The 21,317-nt window shown below is 38.6% G+C and overlaps 1 protein-coding gene across 6 annotated transcripts in view; it reads right to left on the bottom strand.

Moving 5' to 3' along the window:
- LOC119792947 (triple functional domain protein) overlaps positions 1-21,317 on the bottom strand; it is a 124,629-nt gene that overhangs the window by 53,779 nt on the left and 49,533 nt on the right. For 5 of the 6 annotated variants that reach the window (XM_038299806.1, XM_038299809.1, XM_038299807.1 and 2 more), the window contains 8 exons: positions 14,084-14,158; positions 10,200-10,314; positions 8,636-8,828; positions 3,947-4,051; positions 3,629-3,825; positions 1,892-2,138; positions 1,079-1,201; positions 456-647 (listed from right to left, as the gene is read on the bottom strand). In XM_038299806.1, the coding sequence (XP_038155734.1) occupies positions 456-647; positions 1,079-1,201; positions 1,892-2,138; positions 3,629-3,825; positions 3,947-4,051; positions 8,636-8,828; positions 10,200-10,314; positions 14,084-14,158 (1,247 nt within the window). Of the gene's footprint in view, positions 1-455; positions 648-1,078; positions 1,202-1,891; positions 2,139-3,628; positions 3,826-3,946; positions 4,052-8,635; positions 8,829-9,691; positions 9,839-10,199; positions 10,315-14,083; positions 14,159-21,317 lie in introns of those variants that run through there. The other variant, XM_038299811.1, reaches the window with a different exon arrangement.

Genomic DNA, 21,317 nt, shown 5'->3' with positions numbered 1-21,317 from the left:
GAAAATAAATATAATGTAATGTGGATTTCTGTCTTTCTATAGTGTCCATTAAGTAAAGCTGGGTGTAACAAACAAAACATCTACAGGAAATCAAACATTACAAAAGGCTTTGAAATATTAAAACTTTAAAAAAGGGGGGTTTCTTGCAGGAAGATCCAGATTTATGAGTCTGGGTTCAGCAGGCAGATGGTCGTTAATGTGGGGCTTTTACAGCAACGGCTGGACCCTGTTTGTGACAAACTGCAACCTGAGAATAAACAACTGGCTCGTGTGCTTCAGTTACATGAGCAGATCAATAAACAGGTCAGGTTCTGTGCTCTGAATAAAAGGCTATGGAGAGCTGTAGGTTTACTTCTGTAAACCAAATAAAAAAGGTCTAATTTAAAAATGTATTGGGATAAAGAAATAAACACTCACATAGAAAACAAAATTAAAATAAGTCCAGACAGACCCACCTGGTCACATTTCTTATGGAAGCTGGCGGACATTTCTAACAGCGTGCTGCGTTCATCCAGCGCGGCGGCAAACGCCTTCCACTCCTGTTCCAGCTGTCCTGAGATCTGCTTGATCTGCTGGGAGGCGTAATGGCCGGACTCCAGCAGCCGGCTGCCCACCGACACGATCCGGTTGATGTTAACGTAAACGTTCTGCGGAGTCAGAGAGAGACGGTCGGATGGTGAGTTAAGGATACGCTTTGAAAACCCCCAAAAAAGTGGGGACAATTTTATGGACTGGATAAATCAGGACTCGGATCGAGAGAGAGAAAAAAAAAAAGTGGAGGATGCCTGGCAAAGAAGCTGTAGGATCCCTTGCCAATAGATTTCCTCTCCTTGACAGTTTCATAATAGTTACGTAAGGTCGAAAGTGGATAAAGAAAAGGATTACTTAATATCTAGCTTTGCTGTGATTATGTGGGAAATGTGCCGCTCCAAACAAACACCCAAACCCACAACTACAGGTTGACACTCAGTGCATTAACAATATGATTACGCAGCTGGGGGCATGAACTTGAGCCCAAGTGGGCGGGAAAAAGCATTTGCTTCTGCTGCACATCTGTGTTTCTGTGTGTGTGTCTTACCATGCAGTTCATTGCAAAGTGATTGTGCTGGGTTTGCAGCTCCACAGCGTGGGGGTGGTTGTTGCCAATCTCTGTGTAGCCTGCCAGGAACAAACCTTTGTTGTGCATGATCCAGTCAAACATCTGAGGCAGGAAGATGTCAGGACAGACACACAGTGAGACAAACACAAGAAAAAAAAAAGTTAAAACATCAGGGAATTAGGGTTTATTGCAGGGGAAGTGCTGGACACCAAACTGGTGAACCTGTGTGTAATTTTGCACAGCTGTAGCATTCCCAGAGCTGGCGTCTCACCAGACCAAGACAAACAGAAATGGACTGCTACTATTAGCAGCATCCTCTCATGCTCTCCTGGAAAAAAAAAAAGGAAACTTGTGGCCTATGGTGTCCTAGCAACAAGCTCCTGCTACTGCAGTGTATCCGATACTGCAGTTTTCTTTGCTGCTGCAGCCTGCTATTTTATTCCACTCACTCAAACATGGATATTTGAATTTCTCTGCCTGTCTCTTCTACTTTTCTTTTTTTGCCGCAGCTGTCATCGCCTGAGCTGTCTGGGTTGGAACCAGGGGAGTTGGCTTTGCACCTGCTGTTATCCATCTTAAAGCCTCCTAACCGGATGAAGTTGTTCAGATTTCCCCATTCCCTTAATATTCAGTTACAGAAATCCAAAAAGAAAGCCGCAAGTTCATGCGAGCTCTACGAGCGGCACCAGTCGATGCCTCGCTAATTAAGTTTAGCTGATTATTGACAGCTGCTTGTCCCACACTGATAACCAGCTCTGGCTATAGATTAGTGACTCCCAGCAGTGCACAGACCTTCTCTGCGTCCTGTTCGAACAGTCGGAGCTGGAAGCACTGATCCAGCTGGAGTTTCCGGACATGCCAGGCCTGGTGCAGGTGTTGCCGGGTGGAGTGCAGCTTATCGAGCAGCTGGCTGATCCGAGGGAGCAGGCCCTGGGTGTCGGCGTTGCAGACGCCTCCACCGCCGCTACTGCTGCTGCTACCACCGGTGCTGCCGTTACGGTTGGAGTACGCCTCGCTGCTCTGAATCCTCTGGAGCAATCTGGAAAAGGATTGTACAAAATCTTGATATGAAAGTAACTCCATCAGGATCAGGGAGTTTTTGTTGTTGTTGTTGTTGAAATCTGCACATATGTTATGAAAACTACAAGAACTTAGACAATTCTAATGGAAATGTTGGGAGAAGTGGTCAATTCTCAAAAGGCATGTCTATCATCTATTGCATAAATCCCAAATTAGTGGAGTTGACTTCTATCAGATATGTTGCCACATTTCGTCCACTTAAAGTGTGGAGCTCTGCAGCTCCTCCAGAGAAGCCATGGGCCTCTTAGCTAAATTCACGGAGTCAGGCTCTACTTTTGCAGCGGTTTCTCTTTCCACTTTGTAATAATAGATTTGAAAAGTTCTAAACGTCTAAAGCCGGGAAATCTGCCTTTTTTGTTTTGTGGAGCCGTCTGAAAGTTTATACTGTAACTAAACTACACACCGGTCCCCTATAAACTGGGTTTGGATTTCATTTAGGGCTATAGGAGTAAAAGGGGCTGAATCCAAATGCATGCACTGCGTGTGAGGTTTAATATTCTCAACATAGATATAAATTAAGGGACCTGACTGAGGAAGGCTGCTGGAGAACAGTCACTCAGCTTCCCTACGTCTATGTGAATAAATCTGAACCTTTATGACGGATAGAAATCTGTCCATAAAAGATGATCCGTGTCATTTTTTTATTAATATCTATGAGTGAATTTGTCTTTTCAGATAAATAAAGATCAGATCTGATAATTGCATTCCTAAATAACAGGAAACAGCAGCTTGATTTTTACCTAAAACATTAAGGTGTTCTGCCCTACTTGCAGATATTTTATCCAATATTTCATCCCCATGCTATAAACACCAGGCTTTTTAACTTCTATACAAGATTTTCTGGATCAGTTTATCTTCTTCAGCAGATTAGTCAGTGATTCATCTGAAAGCTTCTACTGTTAAAAAACAAAAAAACCCTTGAGTGAAATAAATGATCAACTGCTATAACCTGAATAGTTTTTTGTTGTGTTTCATAATAAAGGCAGTTAAACATTGTCCTATCTAAGTCAGCATCTAAACTATACTGTGTGTCCCTAATATCCGTTATACTGCCTGGATCATGTGCTAGAAACTTTAAATTGCATAAACCTGACCAAAAAACAAATATGATCGTTATCCAAAAGCCTCTGTCCGGCAGGTTATTCTATGAAGCATTCTTCACACTCCATGGAGACTCACAGGAACTCACTGAAACACCAGCAAGCTAGTCTTCATGGATCTATTTTCATCTTGTGAAATTTCACAGACGGTTTTTCTGATGCTGCTTTATTTCAGGAAGGATGAAAACAATGAGACCCGGCATGTGGCTCCTATTTAAGAAACGTTCGGTTTTGCAACAACTTTTGCATTTTTATAGGTTTTTTTTTTTCTGCTCTACATTTATTTAAATGCAACTTGAAAAATATCTAGAAAAAAAAAAAGAGGATCGGACAATTTAATTTGATCTACCTCTGCCCCTCAGTATCGAGCTCCTCTATTGGAGCTTTTATGATCTTCTTCTTCAGTGCAGCGTGCTCCTCTATCATCCTCCTGGCTCCCTCCAGGTCTTGGGGGAAATCTTTTCTTGACACGGTTTCCTGCATCTCTTCCAGTCGAGTCAACATCTGGGTGGCATGACCCGAAAACTCCTCGAAAGCAACTCGGACCTGATAGAAACCACAAGGTAAACAAAGCGAATCCTTTTTAAATCACCTACGCATTAAAAAAATGACTCCCTGTTAGCCTTATGTGAAACTTTGAGAACCTCGTGCGTATGGTCTGCCTTACCTCTATCCATTCCTCATGGTTGTAGTCCAGGCTGCCGTCAAAGTCGGCCGTCAGCTGGGAGGGGTCCACAACTTTCGTCAAGCCCTCAAGTGACACCATGACTGTCTGGTAGAGCAAAATGTTCCTTTGGTTCATTTTGTTTTCTAATTCTACAGCTTATTCTTTAAATCAAACACAACAAAAAACAATTTTCTTCCAAAAATTTTTTTTTTTGGCAGACAGATAAACATACAAATCAATGAAATCAAGAAGAATATATCCATCAATTGTCTGCCCCTTTTGGGTATATCAAAGAAACGACACGCAAACCAAAATAAAAAAGAAACGAACAACGACAAAAAAAGTGTCTATGTTATACCATATATCAAACCTTGACCTGTGAGCAAATTATCGCATATATCCCGTCATGCCTTCTATATAATTCAAAAATACCCCCAAACCTAAATGAACAGACCTTTTTCTCCCTCTGCTACTGAAGGTTACCCTCTCATATAAGGCCTTTTTAGTCATCAGCTCTGTCCATTCCCTGCTGATTTCCAATACCTCAGTATTAACCTACATCTAGTTAAGGTTGCTAATTGTATCCAGAGCCTCTGTCTTCCAGATAGACTAATATTCTCTGGTAACACTCCCAAAATACATAAGGCAGGAGATTTAGACAAATTAATTTGAAATGGATCAGTCAAGAGAGTAATAATTTCACCCCACAACCAAAGTGAACTAAGGTACCCACTTCTTTCTTAGCCTCGTGAGACCAACCTGATCACGCGAGCTTTCAAGGTTTCACTCACAAATCAGTCTGGAGACTTTCCATTGAAGAAAATTTGGAGCAGTTCACCAAACGAACGTCCAATCAGCGTTGGTTTTGAGGCGGGTTGAGGTGTGACGCAACGAGAAGCGCGACAGTTCAGTCTAAAGAACATGGCGGCTTCAGCCGATGAAACTAGCGTTAGCGTGGCTATCGAGCAAGTTTTATCGGAATTACAGAGTATTTCTTCACTGAAAGAAGAGCAAAACACTGCTCTGGAGGCTTTTCTCAGAGGAAAAGATGTTTTTGCTCTTCTCCCGGCTGGTTTCGGCAAGAGTTTGATCTATCAATTAGCTTGTGCCTGGCTTGAGGTTGTGTTTTCATCGTTGCTCTGTTAGTACGTCATATGCTTCGTTGATCTGATTGGTTTATTTGGCCCGTCTATCACCAACATAGGCCAATCAGCTAACCAGTATTTTCGCCCCCTCCCAAAATTACTTCAACGGAAGGTTTCCAGATGGATATGCGGAGCAAATACATCTGGCAGAGTCAGGTTACTTCTTTCTAGCATTTCCAGCAGGAATCCTTATCTGTTAATCTTAGTTTGACTAATTTACGGGTGGTTCAATATTTTCTATTAAGTATTTTGTACTGAATCATCTGTGCACGTGTTTCCCTTAGACAGACATACCAAGAGGCCAAAAGCTTCTCCCAATCCTCCTCTAAAATTTTTCTTCCAGAATTTTAAGCGCCGACTTTTATGCTGATGGCAGCTTGTTGATCAAATGGAAATCTCTAAAATGCAGCAAGTAGAACTGAAGTGAGTTTGTTATTAAAATGAGAGAGCTTCTTTGCATGAAACATGTTATAATTATGACTTCTGAACCTAAAACAATCTTAATACCCTTCAAAAAGTGAAAATTAGAAAATTAATTTCAGAGATAAAATAAGGAAATATTTCCTAGTTTGGCTTCGATGCCTGTGTGTTTCTGCTGAGCCACCTCCACACAACGCCCCCACACACATGGCCAGAGAACCATGGAGACCAACAGATAGCTTGGATAGGCCTTGTGTAGGCCAAACAATGCTGAGACGCTCTGTAGTCCTCAAATAAAAAAGCAAAGCAGCTTGAAGTGCCCAGAGAGAAAACACATCAAGGTGTTCTCAGTTTGCACTGCTTTTGATCCCAATTTTATCATGCTGCTCATTTAACATAAAGTAAGACAGTAAAGAGATTTTTTAATTTACACTAATCCAGGAACTGATTTTTGAAACAAAACAAACAAAAGACTTGGAAGAAAAAATCAAATCTAAATGAAGCAAACTCAGATTCAGGTCAAATACACTTAAAAATATATATTCTACACTCTTGTTAACAGAATAATATTCCGAATCAAGTTAGAAGGACATCAGCTACGGTCCTAAGCAGATTAAAAATAGCATACAGCAGAAACAAAAAAAAAATCAACTACTGTAATATTTAAATTAGCAATAAATAAACACCTATGAAAGATGCTAAAGCCGTTTTGATTTTAACAGCAGAAGCACCAGACTAGCCAGTATGGTACCATGAGATACCCAGCAGTAAGGTTTAAATTCCATCTATGCTGCAAATTCATCTATATAAATAGAATATTTTTTTTTACTTTTATATGATGAATGCATTTAAAGCCACAAAAGAGGTGCTAGCAATAATGCTAGGCTCGTGTCACACAAAATAATGCAATTCTTGAAATAGTAAAGTAAATCTTGCTACTTCTGCAGCTCACTAAATAGTCGTTTATTATATTATTAATTTTAAGCTAACATATTTAAATGCCAACAGACCAAACTATTTCTTTGTGGATGAAATGAATACAATCAATGACCATGTTATTTGGCAGGATGGCTTAAAGATGCCCTCAGGCCAATCTTCCTCTGACAAAAGCAAAAATCAATATGATGTCATCAGACCGCATTGAGCCAGTTTGCAAATGAGCATGTGAGCGATCGAAGTCATTTCTACATCACTGGGTTTCCTTTCCACTCTTTGGTTGAAGATTTCATGAAAACATCACAGCACTTCAACCAACAGCCGATCCTCATTTCCTGGGATGGACATTTTTCTTATCATTGAAAGTTAGGCTGACAGGCTACGGGGATTGACAAAAGTTTAATTATCAGAAATTATTTCAACTGCAAACCCCCCCTTTTTTTTGTACCTGACATGGATCAGCATCTTGATTTTCTAAGCAACAAATCTTGGCATATATCATCCCTGACCAGTGATTTAGGGTTTAAAAGTTCAATCTTCTTTTCCAGCCTAGAAGCTAGCAGATCATGCTAACAACACTGTTCAATGAGCATGCTGTAAAAACACAAGTTAGGTACTTTTTTGATTGGTGATGCATTTAAATCTGAAGTGAGAAAGAATTGTGAGACCTTATTTGACAGTAGAGCTGAAACAATTAATCGGATCAATCATAATCTACAAATAATCATCAACTAACTTAGTAATTAGTACATTTTCACCAAATGCCATTAGCTGAAAAAGCAACATACTTAGAGCAATAATTATGCCAAAATTGTAAAAATATATCAACACTTTGCATTTAGGTTGAAGAACCTTTTTTGTAGGTGAATGCGCTCCATCCAGAACTCCTCAAATGACATAGTGTTACCTTCAGCTGGTTTACATATTCTACTAATTATTCTGCAAACTGAACATTAATAAAAAAAAATTGCGGATGGATTTAATTCATTGGAGAATTCTGTATTTTTCAAAACAAGCCTAAGAGACGTGTGCGGCAATCTACCTGTGAAAAAGTGAGAGTAACTTTCAGCGCATTAAGAGGCTCCTCTGTTTTGTTTTGTTTTTTAACTTTCATCCTGTCTTTTAAGGATTTTAAAATATTTCCAGCGTTTTAAACATTATCTGTAAAAGGCTTACATGCTGCAGTATAACTATTGTGGCTAATTTTCTTTGCTATGCTAGCTAGGGTAATTACCCTAATTGCTAATATGAAATAACTAACGCTGCCTTTAACGATTATTTTAGAAATCGATTAATCTGTCAATTATTTTTTTCGATTAATCAATTTATAATCGGGTTGCCAAAGGTTCTTTAAAGAAGAGTTTTTTTTTTTTATTAAACGAGGTTTAACTAAAACTTTTCCACTTGAGGAGGTAAAGCCTATTGACAGACAAAAAAAAGTTTTAATCTTATATTTTTTTTACAATTTTGATATAATCACTGCTCTAAGTGGGTTGATCTGTGAGATAAATGCATTGTTTAAAGTCTCTAGACTCCAGTCAACGATTAATCAATTATTTAAATAGTTGACAATGATTTCAATAATTTATTATAATAATAATGTAAAAAATAATAAATAAATGTTTCAGCCCTAAAAATAACCCCCAAATGTTTTCCAACAAGGCAGAGTGATATGACGTCACTTCTAGTCTGAATAAAAATAATTAATGATCAACTACAGCTGGAAAACAAGATAAATAAGGTTCAATGATGTTCTTATATCTTCTATATTTTTGTTAAATAAAAAATCTAAATCAAATAATAAAAAAGTGAATTATCTGGCTGCAACCTCTCAATCTGAAGCCTGGAAATCAACCTCAAAGAATCCAGATGGGTGCCTCTCTATTTCAGACGATTTCATTAAACCAGCGGAGAAAATCCGTTTAACACATGACTGACGGAACCACACATGCTTGTTTATGTAATCCGTTGAATATGAAGACATTGTTCCCCTCTCTGATTACAGATGCATTCAAAACGGCGTGGAGATAAAAACAAAACATAAAAAATCGTTCTGATAATGACTGGTTCAAATCTGTCAAAGTGGAATTTTTTTCCCACTTTTACAGGCGAGTTACAACACTTCTGTTCGAGTATGAGATAATCATTATCTCTATGTTTCTATGTAGCCTTCTGTTCTTAATCTCACCTCGAATTCAAACTTAGAGCTGCCGAAGTTGGTTCTCTGTTTCTGCCAGAAGTTGTCCGGTTTGATGATGAGAGCAACGTGGATGCAGGACGGAAACGACTCCTGCAGGATCTTCAGCAGGGGCTTGATGCTGTCCCACTTGGAGCCGCGCATATCAACAATGACTGTGAAGCCATGTTTACACACCTCCTCACTGGGGTGGACAGCGGCGGAGGTATTAAAGAGTAGTAAGAGGGGAGGGGGGGGCAGAGAGAGATTGAAGAGCATAATCCAGAGGGGGTGAGAGGAGACACATGGCAGGCGTGGGAATGGATGAGAGAGGGAGGACGGAGGGGAGAGAGGGAGGAAAAGGGGGAGAGAGCGAAGGGAGAATTAAAACAGTGAGATGACGCATTTTCTATACCATAAGAAGCCTACGCGGCAAACACACGTCCCACACATCCTCCCACCTATTGTAAATCACATGAACCTGTGACAAATGAGTCACGCACGTGTCTTTTAATATAAAAACACTAATCAGCACAGGAACAGCCTCTTTAGCCTGTAGAGCTGCATCTTGGACACAAGCAAAAACTGGAAATGAATCAATAATACCAGCTTCAAATGGATGGATTCTAAAAGCAAAGACATGAATTAATCTTTTGCTATGTCACTTGTAATAGAACCTCTTTAAAAAGCTCAACTACAGAGATCCAATAAATACATTTTGCAAAATTCTGGAATCCGTGGCAAAAACTATCCTTTCTTAAAATATCTCCATCCTTTTCCAAACTGCCTCCCTTCTGTCAGTCTAGCAGAGTCAGTAAACAACCACTAGGCAGCTGTGAAAACAACATTATTCAGACACCAAACAACTCACGCTATAAAAACTGATATCTCTTTATAAACATATGCAAAACAGGACATGCTTAAAGGGAAGTACTGAATGTACAAACAATCTGATGTAGTAAAGAAACAAATGAGAGGTAACAGCAATGTAAAAAAATAAATAAATAAAGAGGATAGAGCTAAAAGGAAAAAAGAGGGCACAGAGATTTAAGGATGCAGATGTTTTACCTGGGAGGTGAGGAGCTCCTCGTCCAGTAACTACTGCTCCTGCTGCACTGCCTCAGCTACTGCGACACTTTGTTTTGCTTTCATACAAACACACTCACTCACTCACTCGCTCCCCTCGCTTGCACACACCTCCTCACACATGCGCACTCCGTTTGTCTCTTTTAATTCCCTCTCCTCTTCTCTTCTCTTTCCTCCCCCAGCCCTCCTCCTCCTCCTCTTCTCTCCTTCTGGCCTTTTTCTGATCATATCACTTTCCCTCTTGTTTTCATCTGATTTCCAGTACATGTCCCCCACTCCTAGCTGGAACTTGTCCCTTTTCTGTCTCAGCATCCCTGCATCCTTTGAAATTACTATGTCAGCAGGAAAGCTGCTGTTATCCAACTTCTCCCTCCTGGCCACTCACATGTTCATCGTAGCCTCATCACGTTTTCTTTCTTTTTTTTTTTTTTTTAATAAAATCAATCTTTAAAAAAACAACACAAATTTAAAAAAGTAATAAATGCTGAACCTGGGGATGCAGGCGAGGTATGCGATCAGTCTCCTCAGGTCATCTGCTCGTATTCTGTCGTGGTTACTACGTGATGGAAACGTTAATACTGGACCACCACGTCTGTCTCTTCCACCTGAGGGGACCAGAACACAATATTAGAGACAGAATACACCATTTATAGGTCCAGATGTTATTACGTTTTCTTCGATTGCTAGTTAACTGGAAGGCTAGGATAAATGCTGGAATGCCAGCAGCGTTTTTCTGGCTGTATGGATCAATTTTGCGTCCACTGCTGGTAAATTTCCTCAAAAGGATTGTTCCCAATTTTTTTTTACATCTCCAAGTGATCTTTGAAACAAAGTATTGCTTCTCTAGAAAAACAAACATGAACGACAAAATAGATATTGCTTTAAAAATGTTGTATTGTGAAACTATGAGAACCTCATTTAACCGTACCTACAAGATGAATAACTAAGACTGGAAATATTCCAGGTTAAAAAAGAAATTAAAGAATTGTCACCTATAACTGTAAATGATAATTTAGTACTAGAACAAAGCAAACAAGAGTAAGGCAGAATTTGTTGAAGGCAGACCTGTAGACAGGCTACTTAAGACAACTGCCAGACAATATTAGCAGCTTAATTTAGTTTTGGTTTATAACAAAAAAAGCAAAAATATTAATATTCTGACTAAATCACACTTAAAAAAATAATAGTATAAATTAGCAAGCATTCATTTGATGTTTGTCTTAATGTATAAAAACCAATGAAATAAGTAAATAAATGTTACATATTATCTATCTTATTTTGGAAGCAAGTGAAAAAAAGTGCTGTTTATCTATATAAACAAAAAATAAATAAAATGGAATAAAGATATTGGTTTAAGCTCATCTAGGCTCCATTTAAGTGAATAAATGTAAGGTAAAATAAAATTAAGTAAAATTAAAATAGACTGATGTAGTCCAGAAATGTATTACATAATTTTGTCAATTCACTGGTAATAAAGATAGGTGCAAATAAAGTATAAGTTAATTAGAAAGAAACCTGAGATTCATGCTAGCTAGCATGCTAGCATGCAATTAGCCTTGACAAAAGGTGAATTTTTGGTGCTATAATAAAAGCGCAGTGAAAAATACCAAGTAAAAAAGGACCAGCTGAGGTATAAACTATTGGAGGAAGATTACCGAGCAAAAAAGAAAGACAAAAACACATAAATCTTAACCTAATAAACTGTCCACTGCGCAAGCTAACTACCTAGCTGTGTTAGCTAGCACATAAAACATAAATATTTTTAACCCAGCAATTTTTAAATGAGTATTAATATATTTATACTATAATATATTTGAGTATAATAATAAAAAAAAAGATATGATTTAGATTTCTGAATGACATGAAGTCCATTTCATCGTTCCTTATTAGGGTCAAACGGGCATATTATCCTAACGCTACAACTAAATTGTCTGTGCTCTGACACACCTGCTGAATCAAAAGTATGAATTACCTCAAAACCTTCTAAATTATTATCTAATTAAGCAACACTTAATTAGAGATGTACTGACCGGGCCAATATTTTTGTTTGATATCAGTATTAACGTTGTTTCTTTGATATTAGTATTAGCTGATGGGGGCACACATACGCCTACTGATTAGTGCATTTAGTAGCCCACTAGCCATGCCCTGAGACAATGTGACACATCCCTCCACTTTCTATCCATTGTTTTTGCTTTTTCTGAGTTCTAAATTGTTGTTTTTATTCCCCGTTTAAATTAAGACGGGTAACATTTGTTACCAATATGTCATTAATTTTATTCAATACTGGCTTCTAGTTGGAAAAACTGGCATAAATACCTAGATGTGTTACGTGTTTTTTTGGGCAAAAATAATGCATCTCTCTTTTCTTACTAAGCTGAAACTTGGACCACATTCCACCAATAAGTCAGAAAGTCATCATGGATGTGCTCATTGTAATACCCAGAGATAAGTAGGTGCAGGCCGGCATACGATTCTCATTGCACATTTGCTGGTATTCAGTTAAAATAACAATAAGCTATTTGGAATGGTATGAAAGTTTAATCATATTGGAAAATGTATAGTAAATTTTATTGTAATGTAAATTTAATTTTATATACACAAGAGGCTGTTGATTTGTTACCAGAGACACTGTGCTCGATTTAGATTTAGGTACATTGTCAGTGATGTGTGGATATGAGATGAGATAATGCTTTCAGTGCTACCACAAATAAAAATGTAAAATTTAAAAAAACGAAAGAAAAGCAATCTTGTTTTTTAGGTTTATGTCTACTACCCAGGTATAGTTGTTAGTAGTTTTTAGCACATGCTGTGTTACACATATTGCAAATCGCAAACTCCATATTCAAAAACAAAAACCTTAAAAGAAAGCATTTATCTTATATCCAGTGTGTGCACCCATCTCTGTGACTTTTTATCAAAATGACATCAAACATAAGATAAAGATTTTTTTCTTTACTCACCAACACTGGTTGGTCAATCTTAATTTTCATGATGCAGATAGTTTTAACAAGTTAACATAAATCTGAAGATACAATAAAAAGGTAGATTTAGTCACAGTGAAAATGTGAAACATTCAAGGAGAGGATAAATATGATCTATATGTAGAGGGGAAAAAATACTGTTCAAATCATAACTTACTTAATTCAGCCAACCTTAAGAAGATAACTAATACCCGAGGGCATAAAGGGGAAAAAGGAAGATAATTCTGGGCCAAAAGCCTTCTGGCCTTAGTTTAGTGTATGAATTTATCATTCTAGTCCTTGTGACATGCATCACTGTGACTGATGCACGCCTGGTTGAAATAATAGGTCCCTTCAGATCATTCAGAGATAAACAGACACTCGTGCGGTAACGTGCAATCACACGCAGACTGTATTCGCCCCACGAATAAGTGAGTGCAGTTGTGCCTGTCTGCTTAACCAGAGGGAAAAAAATAATAATAATAAATCTAACCTTCATGTAGCTACATGCAAACATGAGATGCAGACAGCATGAGCCATTTAAAAAGGGAGCTGATTCAGGATAATAACCTTCTTCACCATTAGCCTCTCTATACTCCCTCCCTCTCTTGTCCATTTCGAACCAATTACTCCGCCAGCGTCTACCCTGGGATGTGCTGGCCGCCAGCAAGTCATCTCCATAGCAACGCATTTCTGTATCTCCCTGTAGCCATCTCAGCTTTATTTTCTCCTAGTCATTGTCCTCACCATTGTGTGTCTACTTTTGACCTTTGCAGCATATAAATCAGGGACCAAAACGAGCCAATGCTCACACATGTTTTACTTTGGAATGGAAACAATCTGCATGAGGGCTTTTTTTTTTTTTATATAGATAGATGAGATAATGCACACGTAGGAAGAATAATATTTTTGCGCTGTTTTGGCAGCCTTTAGGTCCAGGCCGGCCTGCTGCGAGTTTTCTCTGGCACAACTCGGACTTCTCCGTGTGAGCGTCAGGGTGTGTGTGTCAGACGAAGCCGGGTACAGACGCAGGCAGCTGCAGCTCTCTCCTTTGCAGTCCCGTTGACACGGGGGATACAATGCTTTTCTGTTTGTGGGTGTGCGTCTCTTCTGAGAGGAGCGTGCTTGTGTGCATGAACCTTTTTGAAGATAGGTCAGGGGCTAAGTGTTTGGGCCCCAGTCTGACCCCCTGAGTTTTTACAGGAAGACTGAGCAGCTTGTTTTCATGTCGACACTCTGTATGTGAGACAGCTGAAGCACTTAAAGAAGAGGCTGCAGAGCATCTACAGTGTAATAGCAGGTGTCTGTGTGTTGGCTCCCTGCAGTATATTTTATAAAAGCTTAATATGCTCTGATCAGACTGTTTGGGTTTGAAGATGTGTGCTAAAATAAAAAAAGAGAAAAATCTTACCAGACAGAAAAGCAACTTTCTCTTTAAGGATGGGGAGCACTTCCATCGCTCTCATCTCTTCATTTCTCCTAAATCCTGAAGAGAAACAGAAGAAACAAATGCTTAGAGTCTAGAGAAATAAAATAAATCATATTTATTTTATTTACTTTATTATTTACATTACATTATTTACTTTTTTTTTTCCTCGATTGAGGTTAGATTATGTCAGGACAGAGCAGATGCTGTTTAATTGTAATCTGTAGATCTGAATTTAAAACACATCCAGCTGGGTTACATCACAACTCATTGTCTCTGTCTCTTACACAATTGGGCAGAGAAACTGGAGAGCGAGCAGTTGGAGAAACAGTTGCAGTGGAAGAAAGAGAGGCCAGAAACAACAGAGGAAAAGAGGGGCCTTCTAGCTCTTTCTGTGCTCTACAGACACTACAGTCGCCAACCACACAACATAACACTGCTCACTTTAGATGTGCATTTCAAGCTTCTAACTAGACTTTCTTATAAAATAATAAATTACACTTTAGAGTTTGCAACCAGAACATTTTTATGTATGTCTAGTTATTTTGTTTTTCACAGGAGTTTATGCAACATGAAGTATTTCTCTTTGCAAAAATGAATGTATGCAACTGATGAAATTATAAAAGAAAACCAAGCATCCTGGGGATTTCCATTTGTATTTTCAGAAATGTAATTTAAGTCCTCCTTACAAACCCTATACCTTTATTTCCCATGGCTGCAGCAAAAAACAAAAAAACAAAAAAACAAAAAAAAAGCAATATGTGTGGTGGACCAAGGTGGACTGGAATGAAGAAACGAATGATTCCGAATCTATATAGAAAACTGTAAAAGTTGATCTGTTTAGCTTAATTCGTGTGCTTCTAATATAGAAATTTAAGACCACCACTCCTGTAAAAACTTCCAAATCTTTTTAATTTTTTTATTGTTAGTGCATATAAATATATAAATAAATAAAACAAAACACTGGATAGTATCTTTAAAGCTATGCTAGGAGCTAACATAATGCTATTGCATATAAATTAGATGTAAGCGCAGTAAGTGATACAGTTCTGTCCAATTGTGTGCAAAGTTTGAGCTCCATAAAGCCTCTTTCCCACTGAAATTAGCGGGTTAACACAGATTTTTTAAACTTGGGTTGACCCACTAACAATCGCCATTTAGCTCCCTTCACATTGGTATAAAAATATGGGGCGTGACCGAAGCTGGAAAGCCGCATTGGCCTCTGTCCCCCTACAACTGTCTGTCTAGTAACTAAATCCCACTGGGTTAGCATTGATTATGACCTCAGTGCAACAGAAATCAGGAAAGTCAACAATGGGGACCAACATGGAAAGGAGCCAGGGCGTGGTAAATGTTCTTTATTGTTTCGCTTTTCTATCTGTCTGAATCTCTTTTGCCAGTTTGCCGAATAAATGCAGAGTTGTTTTGGCTTGTTAGATCAAGACACGACTGACACATTGTTGTGACTTACGTTTGTTGCGCTCAATGATATCACGTAAATTAGCGGATCGACCCAGGTATGATGTTCCCCCTGTATGCTGATTGGAGCAGAGCCATTTGAAGGCGATTTTAACCCGGGTTGCTTGCTGAGTTTTTTTGACATAGGTAAGTGAGCTGTTCTCAATGCCACTAAAAGCTAATTGTTTGCTGGTTTAAACTTTTTTTTTTTTTGGCCAGTGGGAAATGGGTACAAGTTATGAGATGTTGATTGATTCCCAACAATAAACTGTTTCTTCAATAGATAAGAGAAGTCAATCTCACAGCTAGCTACTTGAGTTGATACAGCAGGAGAGTTGATAATTGCATTTAGGATTGCCACGGTTGATTATATTTTGTCACTATCAACCTTTGTATTCAGTATAATGAATTTCTCTTGATTTCTTCAACAGTTCCTCAAATGTAATGCTAGTTTTAATCTGCAAACCCTGTGTGGTAAGATGGCTGCAGCTTGCAGGGATAATTGCTTGTCTGTCTGTTTCCTGCATATGTTGCTCATAGCTCAGCTTAATTCTAAGCAATAACGGCAGATAAAGATATATCAAATGTTTTCAACATTTCCAAAAAAGTATGACAGTACATCACATTAACTGGAAATAAACGGGGTTGGGTATGCAGGGCGAGGTTTCCTGGTTTATCAGAGCAGCGAAAGCAGGAATAATGAGAATCTTAGAGGAAGTGAACCAGAGACAGTGTGGCAACAGTTATTACAGTATCTTAAACTATTAATGTTTTATGCATCATCTCATAATGCGTCTGCAGATGAAATCCTGGCACATCAAGATTGAGACATTTTGCTGACAATGTAGTCCACATTTTAACTAAATGTGACTCAAAATGAGAAACTCTCTGCTTATTTTCTTACTCAATAAAGGTTAAAGGAAAGCTCTAGACTAGGACCTCAGACAACTCCTTTAATTTTCATCCAACATTCCTGACAAAAACAAATATCAGGCAAAACATGTTACTTCACAGAGATCTGATAAAAAAAGCCAATAATAATGAGCTCTTTTGTCTGCCAGCAGTTGATCTGGATTTGGTGCATCCTGGTGAAGCCTTTATCAGCAGATTTAGCCAATCAAAGCACAACAAGTTTTCTTCTCAAACATCAGCCTTCCAGTGCAGTTCCTTTGATCATCTAGCTCTGCAAAGACTATTCAAACTAAACTAAGCCACCCAATTTGGTTTAGTTTAACCGCAGGTCAACTGAAGGAAGCCCTGACTTTAGCCATCAACCTGTCTTTGCATTAGGAAAGTAGGGAAGCTAAATTTCTCTTTTAATGAGAGAAGAAAATGTTTCTAAGATCAATTGATATTTCAGGTCAAAAGAAAATCCATCCTTAGTTCCTGCTCTACTAGGATCATTATTGTTATTTCCAGGAAATAAGGGTGTAAACTTACTGAGGCCAACCATTACTCCAACCACACGAATAACACTTAAAAAATTCATGAATCATTATTTACCTTAATGAGACATTAACATATGCACCATATAAGGAGGTAAGTTCCTCAGCTGTGATTGAGTTTCAGCAGCTTCTATTAAACCAAGACAACTATCAAAAGAAAAGCATGAATGTCAACATAATAACTGTATCCGTTAAGCCTCCATCTGCCTTCTTAGACGACTAATCTTTGCTTATGCATTATGAGCACTTACTCATTCACGTCTGTGTGATGAGTCTCTCAGTAGTTTCCCTCACCTTCACGCAAGCTTCTTCCTTCCAAATACTCTAACAGTTTCTTGTGAAAAAAGACTGAAATGTTTGCCTTGTGAGCCTCAAGAGCAAATATTGAAATAATGGCAGAAGAATCTGGCAGGAATAACCAGCACACCTGACTGTCACTATATAAATGTCAAGTTGTAGTGAAATATAAAGTTGGGTGTAAGTTCTGCTGGGAGATATTCAGTGAGTGAAAAACCTCTAACTGTACACAGACTAAGTGTTCAATATAGTGATTAAAGTCCCATTGGATGTTAAGCAGACAGGACCAAAGACAGGCCCAGATTTTGTCCTTCAGACAGAGCAGACGCCTGGTCAACGTGACTGATGATCCAGACATGATGTGTCCACCCATGCGTCTCTGTGACATTCAGCTTCCCCTAGACTTGCTCCTCGTTTCCTCTATTCTTAGATGTTAGAGTCAAGACCTTCTCTGAAGTGGTAATCTGAACACTGTCCCCAGAAGACCTCTGCCACATTTTTGGACAGCAACTTGACCCATAAAGGAGTCCCACTTGGTGAAGTGGTTTAAGTCTTTGACTGTGTCATGGGGGGCCCCGTGTCTCTGAGCACTTACTATGGTGACCCCTGAATAGGGCTGGACTTACGGCCAAAACATGACAATATTCTTCATTTCAGTTGACATAAACAAAATAAAAGCCTTAGTAAGACTGCCAAGAAAGTCAGCTATATATGTCTGTACAAACTTATAATAATTATTTTGCCAACTTTATGAAACATTTTATAAATATTTACTTTAAAAAACACAAAACTAAATAAAACCAAGAACCAGATGATCTATCTGCAGACACCCATCACCAGTATTTATGGAGTCCAAACTGGAGTTTTTTAAAAAAAATCTTTTAAGGTAATTTAAGTATTTTAATCTGTACTTCAATTTAAATGTTTATGGTATGAGTGAAGATTTCTACATTTTTGTAGATCTACTCTACACTTGATCTTCAATATTTTTACCAATAAAATAAAAAGAAAAACCTCTTGATTGCTCTGATGCTAAGTTAACGGTAACTATACAACTCCTCGTTGGTGCAAATTTCTAATTAGCCAATCAAATGACAACAACACAATGCATTTAGGCTTGCAGAGATGGTCAGGATAATCTGCTCCAGTTCAAACCAAAAAGCTGGTTGTTGGTACCAGACAGGCTGGTCAGAGTATTTCAGAAACTGCTGATCTACTTGTATTTTTACACACAACCATCTATAGGGTTCAGAGAATAGCCCAAAAAAGAGAACATTTCCAGTGATCGGCAGGTCTTCGGGCCAAATTCCTTTTTGATGCTAAAGGTAAGAGAATGGCCAGACTGGTTCGAGGTGAAAAAGACAGTAACTCAAACTTGTATGCTTTAGAACAGAGGTATTCAGAAAAACATCTCTGAACGACCAATACGTTGAACCGTGCGGTGGATGGCAGCAGAGGAACACACCGGGTCCCACTCCTGTCAGATAAGACTAAGAAACTGAGGTTACAGTTCACACAGGCTCCCCAAAATGAGACAATAGAAGATTGGAAAAACTTTGCCTGGTCTGAGAGTCATGATTTCTGCTGCAACATTTGGGTGGTAGGGTAAGAATTAGGGGTGTGCAAAATAATCGTCATATCAATGCATCGCGATTCTAATTCTTGTGATCTACTGAATCGATTCTTGATGGCAAGAATCGATTCTTAATTAAAAAAAATTAACAAATAAAATACATTAATGGTTGGCGCACATCAGCCAAATCAAGTGGAATACAACCTCCAGTCTAGCAGATGTCGCTGCGGATGTGTTGACGCCTGCTGCTTTGTGCCGCAAGCATTTCCGGCTGCGGGATACTGAGATGAATCATTCGTGAACAAAACATGGAGGTGCCTGAGAAAATTCGCCCGGCTCCATATCATTTCAAGTCAGATGCTTGGATGCATTTTGGCTTTAAAAACAAAGAAGGTAAAAACGAAATTGATATGACGCACATAATTTCCAAAAGGGGAAATGTCATACATTTGAATGTTTTCATTTCATTGGTTTAAAGGACCACTGAGGCCATTTAAACGGCAATGATTATCCTTATTTTGTTATTTTAAGTTTGATGAATCCTAAGATCTTTTTGTCAGTGTGTCCACACCAGTAATAGTAATATTTCTCTCCAGTATTTGTTTTCATGGCAACACCTCCAAAACTCGTTTCAATAAATACAGCTATGTATGAATTCAGTTGCTTTCAGTTATGTATCAGCTGATGACACGATCCAGATCATACCCAGCCAGTCAGCCACTGGTTTTCACTGAACACTGTTCTCACAGTGTTCAGTGAAAATATCGCAATGCATCGCAATATTTCAAGTATCGTGATGCATCGTGATAGAATCGCATCGTGGCATGTGAATCGTGATTCGAATCGAATCATGACTTCTTTGCCAATACCCACCCCTAGTAAGAATTGGGCTTTAATGAGATGAAAGCAGCGATGGGCATTGTGTTAATGTCACAGCCTTCCTGAGTAGTGTTGCTGACAATCTTCATCCCTTTCTGATGTCTATTTACAGCAGGATAATGTGCCAAATCAAAAAGCGTGAATCCTCACAGACTGGTTGATTGAACATGATCTCAATCCAATAGTGGATGTGGTGGAATGAGAGATTTGCATCATAATATGCAACCCACAAATCTGCAGCATCTGCACGATGCTATCAAGCCAATATGCTCTCCTGCGGATTAACTAGTGGTTCCTAGGATTTCTAAAAGTAGAATGGGAGGCAGATCTTTTAGTTATCAGGCTCCTCTCCTGTGGAACCAACTACCAGATTTAGTCCATGAGGCAGACACCCTGTCTTCTTTTAAGGGTAGGTTTAAAACTTTCCTTTTTGATAAAGCTTATAGTTAGAGTTGCTCAGGTTATCCTGAGCTATCTCTATAGTTATGCTGATATGGGCTTAGACTGCTGGAGAACATAGGGACCCCTTTTTCATCAATCTACAGATGGCTGCTCACACTAAGTCTGGTTCTGCTGGAGTTTTCTTCTTGTTAAAAGAGTTTTTCCTCTCCACTGTCACCACAAACATGCTTAGTGTGAGGGATTGCCTTAGAGTCAATGAATTTGATGCAATCAACTGGTTTTCATTAAACAGAAAACATTGAATCAATTTGACTGTATCTGGTTGAATTGCAAAGTGCCTTGAGATGACAATTGGGGCTATATGAACTGAATTGAATATGGACCAAACTCTCAGAGGGATCTATCCAGCACTTTGTTAATCTCTCCCACAAAGGATTAAGGCAGTTCTAGAGGCAAAAGCATTGGTGTACCTAATAAAGTGGCTGGTGAGTGTATTTATACTAGGCTTGTCCCGATCCGATCCACGTATCGGATCGGGACGCCGATATTGGCAAAAAAATGCGTATCGGCAAAGCATGTAAAATGCCGATCCAGTTTTTAAAAAAAAATCCGGTCCATATTTTCCAGTTTTGCTGATTGAAACGATCCATTCCACTATTTTGCGCCAGTGTTTCCCTGTTTTGCATTTTTATTAAAACTTACAGTAATACTTGCACCTTTGACTGTTTACGGTTTTACTGTTCACTGTGCAATTTCAGATTGCTATTCATAATTTTGTCCAGTTTGTGTTCATCTCTTAATAAACAGGTAAGTTTGTTGTTACCAAGCATTGTGTTTTATTCAATCTCACCTAATTTAGCTGGCTAGATATTATCAAGAGTACTAAAACCCTTTTCAACATGAGTCTTACAACTAAGGCTAAATACTTTAACTTAAACTTAAATACATGCTCGGATAGGCTGGTATCGGCCAGTATCGGTATCGGATCGGAAGTCAAAAAACAATATCGGTATCGGATCGGAAGTGCAAAAACCTGGATCGGGACATCTCTAATTTATACTAGTAATATATCACCATCTGACGGTAAATACTAAACTCATAGTAAGTTAATGGCGGTTTTAAGTGAAATAGGCATTTAAAAAAAAATCATGTTAAACTTTAAGCC

Source organism: Cyprinodon tularosa, unplaced genomic scaffold (genome assembly GCF_016077235.1).
Source record: "Cyprinodon tularosa strain WSP-4 unplaced genomic scaffold, ASM1607723v1 ctg435, whole genome shotgun sequence".
NCBI lineage: Eukaryota > Metazoa > Chordata > Actinopteri > Cyprinodontiformes > Cyprinodontidae > Cyprinodon > Cyprinodon tularosa.
Note: the sequence above shows the minus strand (reverse complement) of the source record. Positions and strands in the feature narration are given on the sequence as shown.